General features: G+C 38.1%; 1 protein-coding gene and 1 non-coding gene across 6 annotated transcripts in view; one reads left to right on the top strand and one right to left on the bottom strand.

Annotated features, from left to right (window-relative positions):
* Positions 1 to 1,646: 1,646 nt before the first annotated feature.
* On the top strand, positions 1,647 to 1,753 carry LOC120883871 (U6 spliceosomal RNA). The gene has a single exon (XR_005726050.2). It is a non-coding gene; the product is annotated as a U6 spliceosomal RNA (small nuclear RNA).
* Positions 1,754 to 11,199: 9,446 nt separating this feature from the next.
* The window catches only part of Rad54b (RAD54 homolog B), a 99,828-nt gene continuing 88,792 nt past the window's right edge, over positions 11,200 to 22,235 (bottom strand). For 3 of the 5 annotated variants that reach the window (XM_021728670.3, XM_078016908.1, XM_078016911.1), the window contains 6 exons: positions 21,590 to 21,765; positions 18,414 to 18,675; positions 16,621 to 16,687; positions 16,231 to 16,431; positions 16,098 to 16,115; positions 11,200 to 13,250 (listed from right to left, as the gene is read on the bottom strand). In XM_021728670.3, coding sequence (XP_021584345.2) covers positions 13,018 to 13,250; positions 16,098 to 16,115; positions 16,231 to 16,431; positions 16,621 to 16,687; positions 18,414 to 18,675; positions 21,590 to 21,765 — 957 coding nt within the window. In that variant the 3' untranslated portion in view covers positions 11,200 to 13,017. Of the gene's footprint in view, positions 13,251 to 16,097; positions 16,116 to 16,230; positions 16,432 to 16,620; positions 16,688 to 18,413; positions 18,676 to 21,589; positions 21,766 to 22,235 lie in introns of those variants that run through there. The other 2 variants (XM_078016909.1, XM_078016910.1) reach the window with 2 other exon arrangements.

Genomic DNA, 22,235 nt, shown 5'->3' with positions numbered 1-22,235 from the left:
AGGTGCCCTTCTCTTGTGATCTCTGAGTTGCTTGTGCACAATTAGTTGTACACATTATGTGTACAACCAGATATGAAAAATTGTGCCCTATATGTGTACTATAAATTGAAAAGCATTCTGCTGTCCCATATAATAAATAAGAATAAATAAATTAATTAATTTTTAAAAAGATTATGGTTCTCAAAATGGGAGATGTTTTCCTATTCCCCCTCTTTGGATTGTGGCTTGGAGACTTTGGATGTCCCTGTTTCAAGAACATGCTAAGGAGATGGAATTAAACATTGTAGCAATCTGAATTCAGGCAGGGAAACTAACAATAGTCTAGGCAGAATGTGATTTAATGTAGAACCTTCATTGGAAGGTTTGAAGCAGGTTTGAGAAGGCTATTGTTAAGTTTCAGGGTCTCCCCAGTGTGATTCAAAATCAGGAAATGGGCCTTGGTTTTAGCTCAGCACAGTGATAGAGTGCAGGCTTAGCATGTGCAAGGCTCTGGGTTCGATCCCCAGGAGATCCCCTACCTAGAAGAATGAGTGAATTTCTCCATCAGATGGTTAAATCACACAAGTTTTAAAATCATTTGGGATACCTAGGCATCCTAGATCTAAGCTGAATAATAAGGAAGATGCCAACCAAATATTTCTAAATTGTTAGGCTCAAGAAATTCATGATTTTTTATGTCTAAAAAATTTACAAAATTATGTTATATTTAACCCTTGCATTTTCAAGTAAATGTAACAAGCTCCAATAGGGAATTTTATATACAGCTCTTTTTTAAAAAAGAAAAAAAAAGAACAATAAAAGCTGAATTCTGAATTGGTATTGATTTTATGGACAAAAAAAAATAGTCTTAGAAATAGAAATTTGTTATGGCTCGAGGCAAAAACCACAGTCTAGCTATTAAAAAAGTGCCACAGGAAACTAATCTAAACCAAGAAAATCTGTATCATATAAGGTACGACAAAATAATATCCCTTTGTACCAGGCCATATTGAATCCTTCCTTGAACACCAACAACAGCATGCCTACAAACCCCTCTGGGACCCAATAGTGATTTAGAAACAAATTAGAGAAACAGTGCCATCTGCTGCTTATACATACTGTTTTTGCTGCAAGTCATAGAATTTCAATCTTGCCAACATCTATATATTAAGTTGCCCAGGCAGCATAAACTAGAGGCCATGATTATACAACTCAAATAAGTGCCAGCTGGGTTTTCTTATTTGCTTCTTTATCATACACCCTGTTACAGGGATGGATAGAGGATGGTCCATCCAAAAGTTAAATTATGTGCATCAGATCTGTTCACATTTTAATTAATCATTAGCGATTCAGTCCTAACGAGAACATGATTGAAATGTATTTATATTGTCATTTAGAACAGGAATATCATCACAAAAAACTACATGAGAGGTATATTTATATAATTAGGAATGAATTATGTGACTCAAATTTATTGCTAATTGATAACTTTGTCAGTTCATGCAGTAGATTGATAGAAATCATGTAAGCAGCAAAGAAGAGTGTACATTTTGGGTGCTTTTTTTTTTTTTTTTTTTGAGTGAAGCACAAACTATGCTCAGCAATTGGCCTAGGAAGTACTTTGAAACTGAGCAAGATGGTTAAAGAAAACAAAGAGGTGAACTATTGTGCTCACTTTGGCAGCACATATACTTAAATGGGACCAATACAGAGAAGATTAGCATGGCCCTTGTGCAAGGATGACACATAAAGTTGTGAGGTGTTCCATATTTTTACACACATGTCAAATAGAGCACTAATCTCCAAGATATACAAAGAACTAAAAAAACTTAACACCAAACAAAACAAAACAAAACAACCCAATCAATAAATGGGCTAAGGAGCTGAACAGACACTTTTCAGAAGAAGATATACAACAAATACATGAAAAAATGCTTAACAACTCTAGCAATTAGAGAAACGCAAGTCAAACTACTCTTAAGATTTGGCCAGGTGCAGTGGCGCACACCTATAATCCCAGTAGCTCTGAAGGCTGAGACAGGAGAATCGTGAGTTCAATGCCAGCCTCAGCAACAACGAGGTGCCAAGCAATTCAGTGAGACCCTATCTCTAATAAAATACAAAATTAGTATGGATTGGTCTGGGGATGTGGCTCAGTGGTCAAGTGCCCCTGAGTTCAATCCCTAGTACAAAAAAAAAAAAAAAACTATTCTAAGACTTCATCTCACTCCAGTCAAAATGGCAGTTATTAAGAATACAAGCAACAATAAGTGTTGATGAGGATGTAGAGAAAAAGGCACACTCTTCTATTGCTGGTTGGACTGCAAATGGTGCAACCAATCTGGAAAGAAGTATGGAGATTCCTTAGAAAACTTTGAATACAATCGCCATTTGACCCAGCTATCCCACTCATTGTTTATACCCAAAGGGCTTAATATCAACATACTATAGTAAAGCAGCCACATCAATGTTCATAGCAACTCAATTCACAGGAAACGAATCTAAACCAAGAAAATCTGTATCATACAAGGTACAACAAAATAATATCCCTTTGTACCAAGGGGCAACCTAGGTGCCCTTCAATAGATAAATGGATAAAGAAACTGTGATATATATACACAATGGAATATTACTCAGCATTAAAAGAGAATAAAATTATGTCATTTGTAGGTAAATGAATGGAGTTGGAGAATATCGTCCTAAGCGAAGTAAGTCAATCCCAAAAAACCAAAGGCCAAATGTTCTCTCTGATAAGTGGATGCTGATCCATAAAAGAGGGGTATGGGAAAAATGGAGGAACTTTGGGCAAAGGAGAGGGGTTAGGGAGGGGGAATGAGGTGGGGGGTCAGGTAAGATGGTGGAATGAGATGGACATCATTACCCTAGTTACATGTATGACTTAACAGGTGATTCGACTCTACATCATTTACAACCATATAAATGAAAAGTTGTGCTGCAATTGCATACAATGAATCAAAATGCATTCTGCTGTCATATATACTTAATTAAATTAATTAATTTAAATTTTTTTAAAAGAGGCAAACTACTTTATTCATTCAATTTTTAAGTAGCTGTTTCTTTGCCAAGCACCACTGAACATCCTAAGAATAAAAGGATGAGTAAAATGAAATCCCGGCCCTCAAAGAATTCTGTCTAATGAGAATGGAAAAAAAGTGAATGAGCAGTTATGGATAATGTGTTAAGAGCTACCCAGCAGAACTACTGAGTAGGTGCATAGAGAAAGGGGAAGGAACAGCTGGGGGCATAGCTCAATGGTAGAGCACCTGCCCAGCGTGTGTGAGGCCCTTAGTTCAATTCCCGGCCCTTAGTTCAATTCCCAGCCCTACGAAGGGGAAGGAAGGAGAATTCTCAAAAATTGAGCATCTGTTAAAGATGCTTTGTATATGCAACCCCTGCTACCCTAGATGTCATGGAGACCCCTTAAAATCTTGATTGAGTTTAGGCCCCCACAAATACTTAGACTGTCAAAGTTCAAAGGTTTTTTCCATGATTCCCAGAGGACTTGCCATCTTGGATGCTTCCCAGCCTGTGGGCTCTCATGTCATACTTGTTGATTTTGTCTCATGTCACCTTGACTCTCTCACGAAACAGCCTCTTTTGAAATTTCTACTACAAAAAGCACTCGACTCTATGTAGGTGAGAAGAGTTTAGATTTCAGACTGGGTCCAGAGAGATAGAGAAAAGGTCACCTCCCATAATACTTAGCATTCAACTTCCTGGAGAACAGGCATTTCTGTTATTCAAATATCCTTCCCATTGTCGATATTGAATATGAAGTGTTCCCCAAAGACTTGTGTGTTAACAGCTTGATCTCCAGTGCAGCAATGTCCAGGGATGGGACTTTGGGGAAACTGTAGGCTGGTGATGTATGGTCAGAGGATGTAGGTCACTGGGAGCATGCTCATAGGCACTATATCCTATACCTGCTCACCACCACCCCTTTCTGGCTGCCATGAGTAGATCTGCTTTCCTCCACCATGCCCTTCCACCATGATGTTTTATGCCTTGAAACCCACTGACCATGGATTAAAACCTCTGAAAGTGTGAGCCAAAACAAATCTTCCCTCCCTTAAGTTGTTATATCAGGTATTTTGGCCACAGCGACCAAAAGCTGACTAATACACTCCCATTCCTAACACTGGGAGCTTACCTAACCCAGTCCCAGCCTTCTTCTACATTCTCATTTTCCCCTCTTCTCATTCTTCCCTCTCAAACTGTCTTCCATATTCCAAATTTTCCTTCATTGCATTTTTGACAGCAACAAACACCAAAGGTTTTGAGAGATTCACCTGAGTTTAATAGGTATTTTTTTCAAATAAAGACTAAGGAATTCTGATGCAATAAGTTAATATTATTCTATGTACTATCCAAACCTCACTACTTCATCTCCCTGCACAATTCATATAAAAGTTTTACAACTGTCATTGGACATATTGTTATAGAGACAGACATGGCAAGGCACCAAAGATAGCAGGAAACAGTTTTATTTGGCTGCAGCCAGGTTCAGAGGGCACAGCTTTTGCTGTAATCAATCAATCCCCTGAACCCCGAGTTCAGGTAGTTTCAGAATTTTATACCCAGCGTGTAAGGGGAGGGGCTCAGAAGTTCACAGTCTGCAGAAGTTCACATAAAGCAGCTTTTTTCTTACACTGTTTTGGGCAAGTTAACCCTTCAAGGACAACACCTGAGAAGGGGGCAGCTTCTTCTCGCCTTTCTTTTCTCTCTCTGCCAACTGTTATCATGGAGGCCAATTGGTAACTTCTCTTATCTTAGAAATGTAGACATCTCTGTGAAGACCCACTCAAGGCCAGAAGCCTTGTTTACACATTTTTACAAACTACTACATTGGATACATGTTTGTAAAAAACTAGTGCTGAGGGCCATTACCAAGTAGGAATGACGCATCGAAATTTCCTTGCCAAGCGTACCCCATGCTGCTTAGAGGACATTCAATGGGACATTGCATGCATGCTTTAATAAGGTGACCTTGCTCAAGGACCAAGGCGGATCCGGGTTTAGAGCTGATCAGGTTTGAGGAAGTAACCGGCTCCTTGAATTTAAGGTGTTGCCAGTTTAAGATAATGGGTTTTAGGGAAATTGGAAGTTGAAGATTATTGCTGGGATTAGGGTGTTCCTGTTGCTTGTTCCCGTTGAGTTCTCGTGAGATAAAAATGGGATTTGGAGATAGCCTCGAGTAGTAGGTGAATTGTGCGGGAGACGGCAGAACGGGATTGTCCCTGGACCTGTGTGGAGGCGGTGTGAGAGCTGGAATAAAGAATTGCTGTTTGAACCTACAAAACTGTGAGTGCCTCGTGATTCTGATGCCAAGCCGAGACATTGGCCTTTGGCAAACTAGTAAGGGGGTGTCCAGCACCTGGAGTGCTGATTTCTTCCTGGACAGTGTCCGAGTAAGACAGGGCAACACAAAAATAGGAGCTTTATCTACATTGAACTATTTTGTAAAAGAGACTCTTTTGCTGACAGTCCTAAAATCAGCCATGGTGAAGATTTCTGGAGAAGCCCAGCTAAGACTTTTCTGTGGAGTAAGGGGGTGCCACTACAATATCACTGAACAGATGGGGAAATTTAGTTTATCTAAGATAAAACCCTATCTCATAGAGTTGCTTATGTATGCAAAGCACTTAGCATACCATAAGCACTTGATAAATGCTAACAAATATTAGTTCATCACTATATTTAGATGTTTCTCTCTTTTCTACTACACTTTACCATCTAGGTTATATTATCTAAATCTTGACTTTAAATACCACCGAGATGCTGAGAGTTCCCAAATTTATCTCCAGCCTTGACCAACTCTGCACTCATTGATATGTCAAATTGTTTATTTGACATCTCCACTGGGGATGTCTACTAGGTGTCTCAAAATCAACACCATCAAAAATGAACTTCTGGGGCCAGGAATAAGCTCTTACCTAACATGCCTGAGGTCCTGGGCTTAAGCCCAAGCACTGCAAAACAAAAACCAATCCTTCTAATTTTCCTCCACAGGCTTCTCCTCCCACAGTTTTCCCATTCTTCCACAATTCCATTCTCCATTTGTTCAGGCCCAAAACGTTGCAGTCATTCTTTTTTTTTTTTTTTTTTTTTTTTTTTTTAGAGAAAGAGAGAGAGAATTTTTTTTTAATATTTACTTTTTTAGTTTTCAGCGGACACAACATCTTTGTTTGTATGTGGTGCTGAGGGTCGAACCCGGGCTGCACACGTGCCAGGCGAGCGAGCTACTGCTTGAGCCACATCCCCAGCCCCACATTGGAGTCATTCTTGATTTTTCTTTTTCTTATATTGTACATTCAATCCACTACAGAATCTTATTTGCTTTGCCTTCAAAAATATCCAGAATCCAACCCACTTCTTAACATCTTGATGTCTATTACCTAGCCTAAGTCACCATAGCCCCTTGCCTAGATTATATTAGCCTAATTTATCTTGCTTCTACCCATTGATCTAGCCAATCTGCTCTCATCACTGAGCAATTCAGATCACGCCATTCCTCAGCTCAAGTTGAAATGTTTTTCCATTTCCTTAGAGTAAATGCTAAAGCCTCCCCATGATCTTCAATGCCCTGTAATATCTGATCCCCATCTCCATCACCTCTCTGACCTCATCTCTTAACACTCACAATGGCTTCCAGGCTGTTTCTCCAACATGTCAATACTTCTCCTCCTGTCTCAAGGGCTTTGCACGTGAGTTTTCCTCTCTCTGCAACATTTTCTTACTTTTTCCAGGTCTCTGCATAAATTCACCTTAATATCGCTGTTATTCTACTTATTTTTCTCCATAGCATTTACCATCATGTGCCATATAATATATGGGAATTGTTCTTTCTCTGCATGTTAGAATGGAAGCATCATGAAGACAGAGACTTTGCCTGTTTTTTCACTATATATGCACAGCACAGAGAATATGAACATGTGCTCAATAAATATTTGTGGAATCATGAATTATTTAATCATTTAATCAAAATTTAGGAGGATAGGACTTTCAATAAGCACTCATCAATATCTAAAGTACACAGAAACCGGGATAAAGATTGAAAAGAATTCACTGCAATTGTCAACTAGAGAGCCATTGGGATGAAAGTCTTGAGGTCTGGAGGAGGAAATAGAGGACAATAGTTTTGGGTTGACAGTTAAGGAGAAGTACAAAAAGAGCCATTAAAAATTCTTTTCTGGAAATGGATAGTGGTGATGATTGCGCAACATTGTGAATTGTTAATCATCTTTTCATTACTATAACAAATACCTGAAATAAATCAACTTATAAAAAAAAAAAAGCCTCACAGTTTTGGAGGTTCCAGTCCGTGATCAGTTGTCCTTCTTACTCTGGGATCCATGGCAAGGCAGCGTATCATAGTGGTTGGCATATGGTGGAACAAAGTTATTCATCTCATGGCTAGAAAGTGGGGGTGGGGGTGGAGAGACAAGGGGCTAGGGTTCCACTATCCCCTTCAATAGCACACTGCCAAAGACCAAAAGTCCTCCCACTAGATCCCATCCCTTATAGGTTCTTCTATCTCCTAATAATGCCATTGTGGAGACCAAACCTGTAACACCTGGGCCTTTGAGAGATATTTCACACCCAAACTACAGCACAATGCCCAAGAGACATTAAAAATAAGCACATTCTATAAATCTAAAATTATTCTGAAATAAACATTTCAAAAAATTAGCACAAGTGGCAATTATTTTGGGCATGGCCTATTTTTAAAATGTGCTTATCTTAGTTCAGGTTGCTGTAATAGAACACCATAAACTAAGTGCTTAAACAAGATAAATTTATTTCTCACAGTTCTGGGGAGTCCAGGATATATGTGTCAACATAATTGATGTCTGGTGAGGACATTCTTCCTGTTTTATTGATGGCCATCTTGCATTCTTACAAGGCAAAGAACAGAGGGCAGGGAAAGAAAACAAGTTTTCAAGACTTCTTTTAAGGGCAACTATCCCATTCATGGAGTTCTGCACTCATAATCTAATTAGTAACTCAAGGAGAAACCTCCTAATATCACACTTGGGGTTAGCACTTCAACATACGCATTTTAGGGAACACAAACAGTGATATAAATCTAACTTTTTAAACATCTTTCACACTATCTGTTCATTCTATTAAATGGTCATCTGCTAACAAGTATTTGCAATTTGATGTCATCAATTATAATTATTGACTTGGCTTTTCTTTAGTGATACTTAAGGATGTGGAAAATAAATCCAAGGACTCTTCCCCTATCTTCAGTTGTTTCCCCAGGAGCCTTAACTGGGGTAAAATTGAAGCTTTTGTCATTTAAAATCCCAGGCTTCAGCCAGAGGGAAGGAACACCAAAGGAACTCCACCTGACTGGCACCTGACAGCACGCCCCTCCCCAACCCCCACACCCCATCATCTGACACCAATAAAATAAACCCCAGGGGAATTCCATATTCATATTCCTGTCCACCCTAAACAAAGCCTATATAACCAGACCCTTGCTTTTGCCCGGTTGCCATTTTCTGCCCCCAAAATGAGCCACAGCCACAGCAGCGTTCCACCAATTGACTCTGCCACTAAATACTGAATAAAGAAAAGCCTAATGACCCGAGATTTACTTCCTGTCTCCCACCTTTATCACGTGTGTGTCGTTTGTCCTAAAAGATACTCCTGTCTTAAGTCAAGTTCCCTGAAAACAGACCAAGGCAGATTTGTGTGCAGGGGATTTGGTGGGAAGTCCTCTTAGGAACAACATAAGAGGGTGAAGAAAGTAAAACTGGACTGAGGGAGAAGCAAGAAATGCCTTATCTGAGGATCCGCGGAACTGGAATGATCCTGTAGAGTTGTCCCAATTTGAGTGAAAGATGCTAGTCTTTCCACTATACAATCACTAATGCCCGTCAACTTGGGGAGAGCCTATGAAAGACCCCGAGACCCCAAACCAGGATGGAGCACGCGAGACACTGGATGCAATCGGCAGGAGGGTTTATTCTCATAGGCGCCTATGGGTACACAGCAACACCTCGGCCGTAGCTTCGGTGGCTTGCACACCCGGGCTCGGGGGTACAGAGTTTTTATAGGGAGCGGGGGGGTCAGTTTTCAGCTTAGCACAGCAACAGCCATTCTATAGGTTCCTCGGAATTCAGTCCTGGGGTCACCTGGGGGGTAAACTTGTTTTTTTCCACTTTACGTTCTCAGAAAAGAAACCCATAAATTACATCCCGTCCTTATTGTTCCCGTTTTTACCCTATTTCCTCAGGCTTGTCTTTCCCAGGATTATCTATATGGAACATCTGGCGGTGGCATTGTATAGCGTTTGGAGTGCTACACGCAGTCGGGGAGTGCTTTGTGCGGCTGGGGAGTGCTTGTGCATGGGGACTTTCTAGAGGGCGCCGGGGTTAGAATTCTTAACGTTGGGTCTGGGGCCCTGCAGTCTTTCACCTATAACCTTGGGAGAGGCAGCCCTTTCAGCTGAGGGCTATTCTTGGGGTGGGATTTGGCTGAGTGATCAGTAGTTGACACTACAGGCAACCAGCAAAATAGGCATGTTGGTGCTAAAGAGAGCAATCTAGACAGCACACCCTAGATCTACTAGTTAAGATAATGCTGAGTTAACAATAAGGCTCTTATCACTTTCTAAGGATTTATATCTGACAATATGATGCAATTCGTATATCGAAAGCCTCATACAAGGTGTCAATTACCATTTTTATTGGTTGAATACTTCCTGACAAATTTGGTCCCAAACTGCATGTTTATGAATCCTAGATGGAAAAATGCCCAGATATAGCACTGAAGAATTATATTGTTATTGAAAGCGCCCCAATGCCAATCTAATAATGAGGACACCATTTTGAGAAAAAGAAAATGGTTTGTTTTGCTAGCAAAGGAGAAACACCGAGGACTCCTGTCCTAAAGGCTGTAATTCTCCCCATCAGCAGGAACAGGGGTCTTTTAAAAGAGGTGATTCAAAGCTACGAATGTAGCTTATTCTCTGTTGGAGTTTTGTAATTCATTTGTTATTTTGGGAGATAATCATTTCTGAGGTTTTCTGGTATAAGGGTCCAGCGAAAAGTTGGAGGAAGAGACCACCAAGAGACTGACTCATGCAATTGCAGAAGGGGATTTATTGAGGATCCAATTCAGCGCGCTGAGGCTCCAGGCTCACTCAAGAAGGGAGAGCAGCCCAGAGCCCAGGGAGGGGTCGAGCAGTGCTTAAGTACACTTTTTGGGGAGGGCGGGGGCTTTGCATACATTAGAACAAATCAGCATGAGGCACGGGAAAATTGAACGACAACTCTCATACATGATCAGCACATTCATTGGCGGGAACAGGTCTGGCCGGAGTGATTGGTCACTCCTAAGCAGGGTACACATTCAAACTGATTGGTTCGGGCCCTGTATGCCTACGTGACAAGCTGCACAGGGCCCTAGGCTAAATGGTCAGTAGGGCGACCTCTTAACTGCCTCAGGAATTTCAGGTTCTGGGTGTAGCAGAGGAACTTAACAATACCTGGTCCTTTTTAACTCAGGCCTTGCAGCTTAGAAACTTTACAATGCCTGTTTTTTTACATTTTAACTCAGGCTTTGCAGCTTAGAAACTTTACCCTTTCACTGGTACCATCCCCAAAGTCTGGATTACTTTGTTCCTGTGGTAGGTGTGCACTCAAGGATAGATAAATCAGCCTAAAATGGGGAAGAAAGGTAATCCTGTTTCCCTGAGATTAGGGAGGGGCAGAGATTAGGAAGAGAGGCAGAAAAAGAAACACAATTTTAAAATAAGTTGCAGTGGCAGAGCAGCAAGGGCTATATTCAAACCATAAAGTGAACCACTGTTATAGTATTTGGTAACTGAATTTTTTTTGTGGGGGGGGAGGATGGTCATGGGTGCTTTACCACAAAGCTACTGTACTGGCACTCCCTCCTCCATAATTGTTCTTAGAACTATCAGCAAATAAACTTCCTATTTCCTGTTGTTCTATCTTACTTGGCCACTAGCCTGGAAGAGATCAGTGCTCCACGTGTTGAATGCCCCTTTACTAGTTTTTCACAAACATTTATGGACTATCTAACATAAATAACATATATAATAGTTTGTAGAAGAGTGCTTGCAAATGCAGAGTGTGATAAGAAAAACAGATTCTTTTAACTAGACCCTTGGCCTTGGGATGATGTAATGGGGGACCGCAATAGACTTCCAGGAGCCGAATCCAATGGAATCACACAAGAGTCTTTATTGCAAGCTTGAGCCTGGCCTCATAACAACTCTTAATATTGATTAGCACATTCACTGGTGGAAAAAAGTTGGGTAGGGGTGATTGGTTAGTACAAGAGGAGGATTCGTCTGAACTGATTGGTTAAAGCCACAAGGGGTGTAGGTGCTAAATTACATGGTTTCACAACATATTATCAACCACCATAAACTACTGGGAGGGTCATCTGGCATCCCAGGTATTTCCCTGTCTCATGCTGATTGGTGGTTGCCAGGAGGTTGCTATGGGTCCTCACCTAGCCTGAGTTAGGGACACCTGGTGCCTCAGATCTCTCCAGTTATTTGCAAACAACTTAGCAGGGTGAGTATGTGCCTAGGAGTGCTCTGGGGGTTTTTCCAAGGACAAGGGTCATGCCCCCTTCCTTGGACAGGCTTGAGGTAGCTTTTTTCAAAAATGGAGTCAGGTCGGTTTCTCAATGGAACTGCAGAGAGGTAGATAAGAGAAGAGGCTACTAATTGTGCTCCAGGTAACAGCTGGTAGGGGGAAGAAAGAAGGGGAGAAGAAGCTCTTCCTTGTCAGGCACTGTCCTTGAAAAGTTAATTTGCCAAGAACAGTGACAGAAAAAGCTTTTGTGTGAACTTCTGCAGACTGAGAACTTCTGAGTCCCTCCCCTTACACGCTGGGTATAAAGTTCTGAAACTGCCTGAATTTGGGGTTTAGGAAGTTTGATTGACTACAGCGAAAGCTTTGCCCTCTGAACCTGGCTATAGTCAAACCTGTTCCCATTTGGTGTCTTGCCTGTCTGTCCCCTGCAACATTACATCCCCAGCTCTTTTTAATTTTTACTTTGGGACAGGTTCTAAATTGCTTAGGACCTCACTAATTGCTGAGGCTGGCTTTAAACTTAAAATCTTCCTGCCTCAGCCTCCCAAACTGCTGGGATTACAGGCATGCATCTCCAAGCCCAGCTCAATAATTGAATCTTGAACACCTTAAGACAATATTCAGTCTAAGGGTCTGGGTATAAAGCTTCAGTTGGTAGAGTGCTTGTCTCACATGCACAACAACAAAAAATTCAGTCTAAAAGAAATTTTCCAAAATGGAAGCAAAAGCTGACCACAGAAGACCCAGTTGGAGACTAGATGAGTAACTCCTTTCTCTTTGTAGATATCAGTCCTTTAATATTTGCTTTGTACATTAAACTCTTTTTTAAATGTCAAAAATTACTCCAGACAATCCTCTGATGGGAGCTGAACTTTATTCAGTGTACAAACAATGTTTGGTGGGCATGCCTTTATTGTCTGCATATTAGGCCCCCAAAAGTCTGAGGTCCCAGACCAGGAACTAGTGCTCTGAAATGTCCCAATTTCCTTCAAATCCGGCCCCAACCTTCTGACTATTCTCAAATTGCCCTCAATGTCTTAAGCATTTGCAATTCTAGCCTCAGATTCTTCCCCCCCTTGAGCTACAGTTTTAATTTATAAAATTCTCAATTGTGTATGTTTAATATTCTTCATGAGATTAGATTTCTCAAAGTATTTTTACCTTTTCATATTCCTTGTGAAAATGATTTAATAAAAAATGCTTTAGTCAATACGTAGCAAAATAAAACCATTAAAATAAGAAAAAAATTGAGTTAATTTTTTAACTTATTTGTTCTTTTAATTATACATGACAGTAGAATAATTAACTCAATTTTTATTATTGTATAAGAACATACATTTTGCAACAAATATTATGATTTAAGTAATTCTATTAATTTTCAAAAATTACATTTAATTACTATGTTAAATTTTACAAAGGGAGCAAGGGAACATCATTAAGTAGTCTTATCACTGCATGGCTGTAGTGTGACTGTTATGTTCTGAAAAAAGAATGAGACATTTTCTCTTATTCCTTTAAGAAAAGGATCTGTAAGATTTATATCATCTGCAGAAAAATGTTTCCACCGCTTTAGCTGTGACATGGAAAGAGGTTTCAGGGAGTTTGGTTTCTGGTGATGTGGACCAAGTTGACAATGTCTAGAGATAGCAATCTTTTCCGAAGAATCATCTGAAATAAATACCAAGGAGAAAATCCTTAGACCAACCAGTATCTTATTGTATGCAATATTTTTTTGTTTAATGACAATGAGTTTATATGATTTACAACATTTGATCACCATTTTTCAAATTAAAAGATTCAGTTCATCCTTTCCACAAATTATATATTATATATATGTATTTATGTAAGCATTATGAGCAAAAATTATGAACAAATATAGACATTGAAGAGAAAGCGAGGAACAAGAGATGGGTAAGCGAGAAATGAAAGATGGAGACCAGGCAGAGAAACATGAGAATTTATTTGTCAGAACTGACAAATAAAGGCCATCTCTCTATAGGACAGAGAGGCAAAACAAACTTGAGTTCTGTGACTTTTATTCAGAGGCTCAGGAATCAGAGCTGAGCAGTCTGAATTCGGGCAGTTAAGGGTTGGGTTGGTATGAGGGAGAGGTGTGTCTTTCTCAGAAATGCCCTTGGGGTGGAAAAGCAAAACTTTTTCCTTAAAATGGAGGCTGTCACTTAAGATGGCCATCCTGATGCTAAGGACCTTATAGACATGGTCTCTGAAATCAAGAACCTATGTTCAATGGAAGAAATGTACATTAAATAAATAATTATTCAAATAATATATTATAGGCTCATAATCCCTTATCTAAAAATCTGAGGCCAGATTTGTTTCAAATTCAGAATATAATTGGAATAATGTGGTTAGCATTCCATAATCAATCTCATAGTATTCTACAAATGTCAGATGAAAAGCCTTATAAATGTGTTAGAGACTACCAATAAGCTTATATCCATTTTAGGTAAGCATTTTGCCACAAATAATTTTGTTGCAAATTTATGAAGACAAAAACCCTTTGGGTTGTTTGAGCACTATAGATTTCAGAACTGAAGATAAGGAACTGTGGCACTACACTACAAAAAATACAGGGGCCTCTAAACACAATGAAAGGCTGACCTGGTCTGAAGGTTAAGTGAGGGGTTCCCTGAGAAAATGTTCTATTAAGATCTAAAAGATGACAAAGAATTAAATGGGGAAGAGACAAAGCATTCCAGGAAAAGTACATTTAAAGGTCATGAAAGGAAAGAAATGCTGATATATTGAAGAACTGGTAGTAGCCAAAAACAATCACAAGCCTAAAGAGTAAAGGCGAAGAACAATGCAAGAGGAGAAGTTCAGTATTACTGAATCAAGTAAGTATTCCAGGTGAAGCAAGTATTCAAGGGCTGAATTACACAATACACGAATGGCAGGGACCAAATCCATTTCTTTTCCCTGCAGGGCAATCAGCACATTTCCCAGCCTCCCTTACAATTAGATACAGCCACTGAGTCTGGCCTATGAGATGTGTCAGTGAAAATTCTAGGTCTGGCCTATAAAAATCCTTATGCAAAATTTCCTACATTTCTTCTCTCACTGTTAGATAGAAGATGCAGGGGATCTCTACAGAGGACTAAGGTACAAGGGGTAGAAGGGCCCAAAGTGAAAGAAGTCTAGTTTGTTAAATCACATTACAAAAAAAAACACTATCCACTGAATGTCATAACTAACCTGTTACATGAACAAATACAATTACATTGTGTTTTTTTAGTTTCCTGTTACAGCACTTAGCCTATCCTGACTAACCACTTTAAAGATTGTAGCTGGTCATGGTGGTGCACTTCTCTAATCCCAGTGGCTAGGGAAGCTGAGGCAGGAGGATTGAAAGTTCAAAGCCAGCTTCAGCAACTTAGCAAGACCCTGTCTCAAAACTAAATATATAAAAAAAGCCTGCGTATGTGGCTTAGTGGTTAAATGCCTCTGGGTTCAATCCCTGGAACTATTAACTATGGAAAATTTCTAATTAAGATAAAAGTTGGTAGGATAGAAATGAAGAATCTATATATAATTCAATCTTCAGTGACTATCATCTAATGGCCAATTATTTTTTATTTAGATTGCCACACTTTTTCCATTTCCTCAATATTCTGAAATAAATACAAACCATATATCATTTCACCTACAAATATTTCACTATGTAATTCTAAAAGACAGACTTCTTTTAAATTTTATCACAACTTTAAAAATCTCAACTGGTTGTAATGGTGCTGTCATTAAACTAAGTATCTGACTTAAAATTAGAAAAAGAACATTAGAGTAAATACAAGTAAAAAGAAGATAGAAAATAATATATTAAAACAAAGAATATATAATAAAATCAAATGTTGATTTTTATTACTAAAAATGGCTAAAGAGAAAATCTGAAAACATTTATCTGAAGTTTAAAATCTACCCACTATATACATATTTTATATTATACCCAATGTTTTATTATTATAATTATGATTATATCTGATTATATTAGTTCTAATGAATATAAAATTCAGAATATACAAATTTCATATAAAATATTTTATATGCTAATATAACAAATTATTTCATGTCAGTATCACACAGTCTAATATCTCAATACAAATATATCAAGTGACTTTCAACTACTGGACATTGCTTGCTCAAATCCTACTCCTGATCTAGTTGCTTTTTGAATAGTATCTAATTCTGGAGAGTTGACATCTTCAGCTTTACTTAAGCAGCAAGAGCAGTTTACCAAGTACTGTAACAACAGACCATGTTAAGAATCCCAGAGAGTCTGACCCCATTATGAATAAGTTCTACACAATATAAACAAACAGTGGGATTATTTTGTCAAGTATTTTTTTATGAAATAGAAGAATTAAAAACATTTTTTTCTAACTATAAGGCATTATACCAGGCTTTAAAAGATTTTTCTTAAACAAGTTAATTTTTCACAATCAATTCAGAAATAAGGTGCTAAATTGAGTTCAACGGAATATCTTCTCAAATATCTACCTGGCATTGCTCTGTGACCTGAGGGGAAAAAAGAAAACCAACATATGAAAATGATAAATATTTTGAAGTTATTTAAATATTTTCAATGGCTAAAGAGAAACAAACTCACTTTACAGATTAAAATACAACTAACCTGTCTGATCTTCTCCACTTGTACATATACAGCCAAGCAGGTCATGAGTGACACAAAGTGAACTTTCATGTAATGTGAACAAATTTTTAAGTTCCTCTACTGAAAACTGTATATGTTCAGATGTCTTAGTTACGTCTACAACTGCCCCCGAAAGATTTTGCTTACTGATCTGCCTTTGATAGATCTTTTCTTCTATTGTACCTGAAGAAAAAACATTCATTAGATTTCCTTCAGATGTTTATATCTATTATTTCTGTAGAGTAAACATGCTTATTACAATACTAGTAAATACAATAATAATATATTTCTGACATTGAAACAGATTAATCAAAAAATTATTTTAATTACTCAAAGGGTATACATTTTTTGGTCACATTGAATGGTTATTACCTGTGGTTAGAAGTCTGTAAATATGTACAGAATGCTTCTGACCATCCCTCCAAATTCTAGACATAGCCTATAAAAAATAAGTGATAATTCTGAGTACAGCAGAAACTAATGGTCCTTGCCACATAAGTAATTTGCCAGAACATATTTTTAAGATTGAAAATTCTGTATTTTACTTAAAACTCCAAAAACCAAACCCTTGATAACCCCAAGAATAACCCATTTCCTATTTTTGTCCTAGGTTACATAAAGCGGGGGCTAAGCATTCACTGAGGTACTGTAAAACAAATTGCAGGGTTGCCATACAATAAAAGGGTATATCTTTAAAAATAATAAGACAGTAATTTTGAACAGCAAGAATGTAAAGAATCAAGAACAGCATGAGCATGAAGGGTTCATTCCCAGTCCTAGTAGCAGGATATATGCAATCAACTCAGGCTCTATGTAGATCCCTGAGATTTAAGAATTAACAATGATACTATAAAGGTTTGACATTCAAACTTTACATGTTTCAAAGAAAAGTCTGGCCTCCAATCAGCTCCTAGTGATATCATCTCTCTAAGCTATAGAGTATCCTATATCAAAATAGTGCCTTGTTTATCTGAAGCCACATTTGACAGTTTATGTTAACAATGTGATACAGGTGAAGGCCTTGGACCATGTGGTCTAAATTTGACCTCTGGAAGGGCCAAGTCTAAGCAAATAAGGTCAACCATGCATGTGCTCCATGCCTACAAGACTGACCCAAACAAAAATTCTGAACACCAAATTCTAAACCAGGTGAACTTTCCTGGTAGATGATACTTCATATATGTCATCGATCATTAATGCTGAAAAGAATTAAAAATTGTTCAAATAACTCTGCTGGGAGGGACAAATGGAAGCTTGTGCCTAGTCCCTCTTGGACTCTGCATATGTAAGTTTTTCCTTCGGCGATTTTAGTGTCCTTAACATTAATATAACTAACTGTGAGTATAGCTGCTTTTCTCATTTCTGTGAGTCCTTCCAGTGAATCAGTAAACCTGACAGTTGTCTTGGGATTCCCTAATGCATATACTAACTTAGGTACAAATCTATACGTAGAAATCTCAAAATACATGAAAATAGACTAGATACTAAAGAAACCAAAGGTTTTCTTTCAGGAAACAGCCTAAATACCCATCAATGGATGGATGGATGAAGAAAATGAAAATCAAAGGGAGATTAGTAGAGTAGATGAAAGGGATGGAAAGAAGAAATACTGGGGAATGAAATTGGCCAAATTATACTGTTATATTGTGTTCATGTACAAATATGTAACAAATCCTGCCATTATGTACAATTATGATGCACCAATAAAAAAATGTGGGGAAAAAAATCCTTGCTAAAAAAAAAAATAATAAAACTTATTCAAAATAAGCTAATTTTATACCCTCACCATAGCCTGCACAAATTGATCACAGCAATTCATAGCATTTTATTGTTTTCCCCTCATGGTCACAAGCATCACGAAGACCCAAAAGTGCTATGAAGTGATTTAGGGCTTGTAAATATAAGGTTTGGGTTTGAATCCTGGTTCTGCCTCTCTCTTATAAGCTGGAAGACCTTATAAGCTTCCATTTCTTCATCTGTAAAAAAACAGGATCGCTAATATCCATATTTGTAAGGATGTTTTAAAGATTAAAAAAGTTAAATGAAAAGCACTTAGCAGAGTATCTGACACAAAATAAGGGCTCCATGTGCAGCAGTTATTTATACTACATCATCATCATCATCACCATACCATTCAGTAATGTCTGATGAATAAATAGTCCTACCTGGATATCAATGGCTGGATTCCAATCAATGTCATAAAGAATTAAGTGAGATCCTCCAATAAGATTAAGTCCCACACCACCAGCTTTTGAACTTAACAAAAAAATAAAATCAGAAGAGTATTTACTATTGAAGTCATCAACAATTTGTTGCCTTTGAGAGACTGGTGTTTGTCCATCAAGTCTTGTGTAAGCATATCCGTGACGTCTGCATACTTCTTGTAAAATATTCAAGGTCTGTGTATAGTTGGATACCAATACCACCCTGTATCAAAAAGAAAGATTCTTTATATACAATTAAAGACAATAACATTTTTTAGTTGAAGGAAAACACCACCATAATATTATTAGTGATATTTACAGAACATGCAATAATGACTTTATTCAATTACAACTTAGTATTCCTTCACATTCAATTTTAAAGTCATTGTCTAAACTTCCAGTTTTAAGACAGTGGAATAAGGACCTTTCTCCTCGCAAGAGGAGCCAACCTCTCTTTACATTTCTCTGAAATCACCCTAGAAAGAGCAGGAAAATGAGCAAAATATACAAATGAACAAAAAAGGCACTCTTTGTTAAAATAAGTAGAAATTCATATATGAAAACAAAAAGGAGGGCTGGGGATGTGGCTCAAGCGGTAGCACGCTCGCCTGGCATGCGTGCAGCCCAGGTTCGATCCTCAGCACCACATACAAACGAAGATGTTGTGTCCGCCGGGAACTAAGAAAAAAATAAATAAATGTTAAAATTCTCTCTCTCTCTCTGTCCCCCTCTCTCTCTTTAAAAAAAAAAAAAGAAAAGAAAGAAAACAAAAAGGAAGAGTAAAGCATCCACCTTATTAGGAGTAGAGAGAATGTGAAACTTAAGAGGCAGATTCCAATAAGAAACAAATACAAGTTCACTCACACTTTAGAATCTTGCAAAGGCACTTCAGAAGGAAGTAATTTAGACTGGAGCTGTTAAAGAACATTGGCAAAGAGAACTTAGACCCGCCCCCCCATGTGAACAGTTGACTTTTTTTTCTCAAATAGAATATTTACTTCTGGAGAAAATAAAACAAAGAAGCTCAGACCAGAGGATTGTATAAAGCAGGATATTGTGTCAAATAAAAAATGAAAGCCTGGATACTCAATGGTAAGACCCTAATCCCCTTTTTCTGCCAACTCCCAGATCAATAAATAGCCAGGTACCCCTCTCATGTCTCAGCTCAAGGATTGTTTGTCTATGGAAAATCTTGAATGATTCCAGAAAAAACGTCCACAGATAGGAAGTCCCCAAATTGAAAAGCCAATTTAGTGTCTCATCCAGTGAATACCATGAGTTAACAAGCCCTGCCTATCCACAGTGTCCAATTAACATCTTGACTGCCTCACCCCAAGGGTTACCAGCTACTGCGATGAGATTAACAAGAAAAGGAGAAACTAAAACCAATAAACAAGAAAGAAGAAATCTAACTAAAACAGCAATCAAAGAAAAAAGACAATTTGAAGAAAGTGACACCTCACTTGGAATCCAGAGAACTAAAGTAACTGGGATCTCAGGTTTGGTGAAGCCACAGAAGCAGTGGGCATGGCTTGTGAAAACCAAAAGGGAACTATACGCCTCTGGGGAAAGAGATTATTGAAAACAGCTAAGGTCCCAAGAAGCAGCAGAGATGAGACTCTTAGAAAACAAAAACTTTAAAACACTGTCTTAAATAAGAGGAAAAATAGACCAAGAACTAAGGGAAACCAGGACAGTAATATGGGAACAAAACAAACAAGTATCAAAGACAGAATTTTTTTAAAGTGGGGACTGAACCCTGGGACACTTTACCACTGACGCTTTACCCACCCCTTTTTATTTTGAGAAAAAGCCTCATGAAGTTACTAAGGCTGGACTCAGAATGAGAAGCAGAGATAATACCAGGCATGGAAACCTGCAACATAGAAGGGGCACAGGGTGAGAAATAAGGCAAATAACAGGTTTCACAGATAGTCTGGTATAACTGGACCCATGACTGGTTTGACTAGAAAAGGAGGCCATTGGTCTTGTCAAAGATGCTAGAGTTGAAGCTGGGTGCAATGGCACACGCCCATAACCCCAGCAGTTCGGGGGGCTGAGGTAAGAGTTCAAAGCCAGCCTCAGCAAAAGTGAGGTGCTAAGCAATTTAGGGAGATTCTGTCTCTAAATAAAATACAAAACATGGCTGGGGAGGTAGTTCAGTGGTGGAGTGCCCCTAAGTTGGTGGAGGTAACAAGCCTCCCCCCAAAAGATGCTAGAGTTTAGAAATTTCTATAAGACAAATTAAGAGTCTTTGAATGAATTTTTTAAGAAAAGGAGTGACATGATCATATTAATATTTTAGAAATATAACTAAAGGCAATGTTGAGTATGCAATGGGGTTGAAAATAAAAGGGAAGTGGTTCGTAAAAGACAATCAGATCACAACCCAAATCAGGAATCAGAATAATCAAAATCTTGGTATCAGAAAGGAGATGGATTCCTGAGATCAAGAAATAAAACAAATAGGATTTAGCAACTGACAATGTTATTAGGTAAGTGAAAAAGAAAAATAAGTCTTGAATAACTTTCAAGGTTTTTACATGCATTATGATATCATTCATCAAGCCAAGGGATAATGAGGAAAAGATGAGGCTTGAATGGCAAAATGATAAAGCTAATTTTACCTGAAGCTTGAAGGCCTCTAGGACACCAAGATAGATTCAGATGCCAATTAAACAGAAATAATCATGTGGAAATTAGAAGAGAGGACTGGACTAGAGATATAGACATGGAGTCAATATTATAAGAATGACAGTTCAAAGTATGGGAAATAGAGATCACCCAGGAAGTGTGTTGAGAGTAAAAAGTTTAAAGAAAAAACCCTGATGTGTATCAACATTTAAGGGACAAAAGAGGAAGAAAGGATTCTAAAGAAGATTCAAAAGTAAGTTGTATTATATATCAGAAAACATCAATAGATTTTTTAAAAATATAAATATATTACATTTAGTTTTCTTAAATAAAACTTACACATTGTTATTTATAAATAACTTCACAAAATACCAAGAGCTGACCACATCCCTAAAGAAGAATGTTCTTTTTAATGTTTTCTTATTAAACAGGGGAGAACTAAGAAATAATGCAATCACAATTCCATGAGTGCTTATAGGCAGTTTGTTAAACTGGTCTCTTACTTTTCAGTGGGACGAAGTTGGCGGATAACTGCTAAGAGCTTTGACAGCACTTGTAGTTTTCCAGACTCCTTTTCAGTAACCAGGAGAGGGTTATAATCAGCAGGGAACACCCTTAGTAAGCCTTCACATAGGCGCCTCTCTTCATTTTCATCACAAGTTGAGCTACATTCTTTTTCCTGTTCAAAATAATGATTGTTAATACTGGCTTGTTTGTTTTTTTTAAAAAAAAGAGGCTAAAATGCTAAAATTATGAGGGTGGGGAGTAAAGATCAATAGCTACCTGAAAAATCCAAGCTCATTCTTAAGGAAATCTTTAAAGGTCAGGATTTGATCATTTTTGAAAAAAGCTAACATGCATCCATCCTACTGAGTTAATTATTGAGCAGTTCTAATGCGGTCGCCTAGTGGCTGCTACCTCCACCCTACAAGAGCAGGATTATTTCCACATACAACTATGGGGAGTAGAGGGTGGAGAAAGAAAGGAGAGGAATAAAGGTCAAGAAGTGGTGCAAGATCTGTCCTCTCCAAAACGCTGATGTTTTCCATTATAAATACTTCTTTTTCTATTTAATTTTCTCCTTTCCCTTCCTATCTTTTTTTCATCTAAGTTGTGGCTGCATACAACACCTATCAGGTGATATTCAAA

The sequence above is a fragment of the Ictidomys tridecemlineatus genome, chromosome 7 (genome assembly GCF_052094955.1).
Source record: "Ictidomys tridecemlineatus isolate mIctTri1 chromosome 7, mIctTri1.hap1, whole genome shotgun sequence".
Lineage (NCBI taxonomy): Eukaryota > Metazoa > Chordata > Mammalia > Rodentia > Sciuridae > Ictidomys > Ictidomys tridecemlineatus.
The sequence above is the reverse complement of the archived record's forward strand: the minus strand, read 5'-3'. Positions and strand labels throughout refer to the sequence as shown.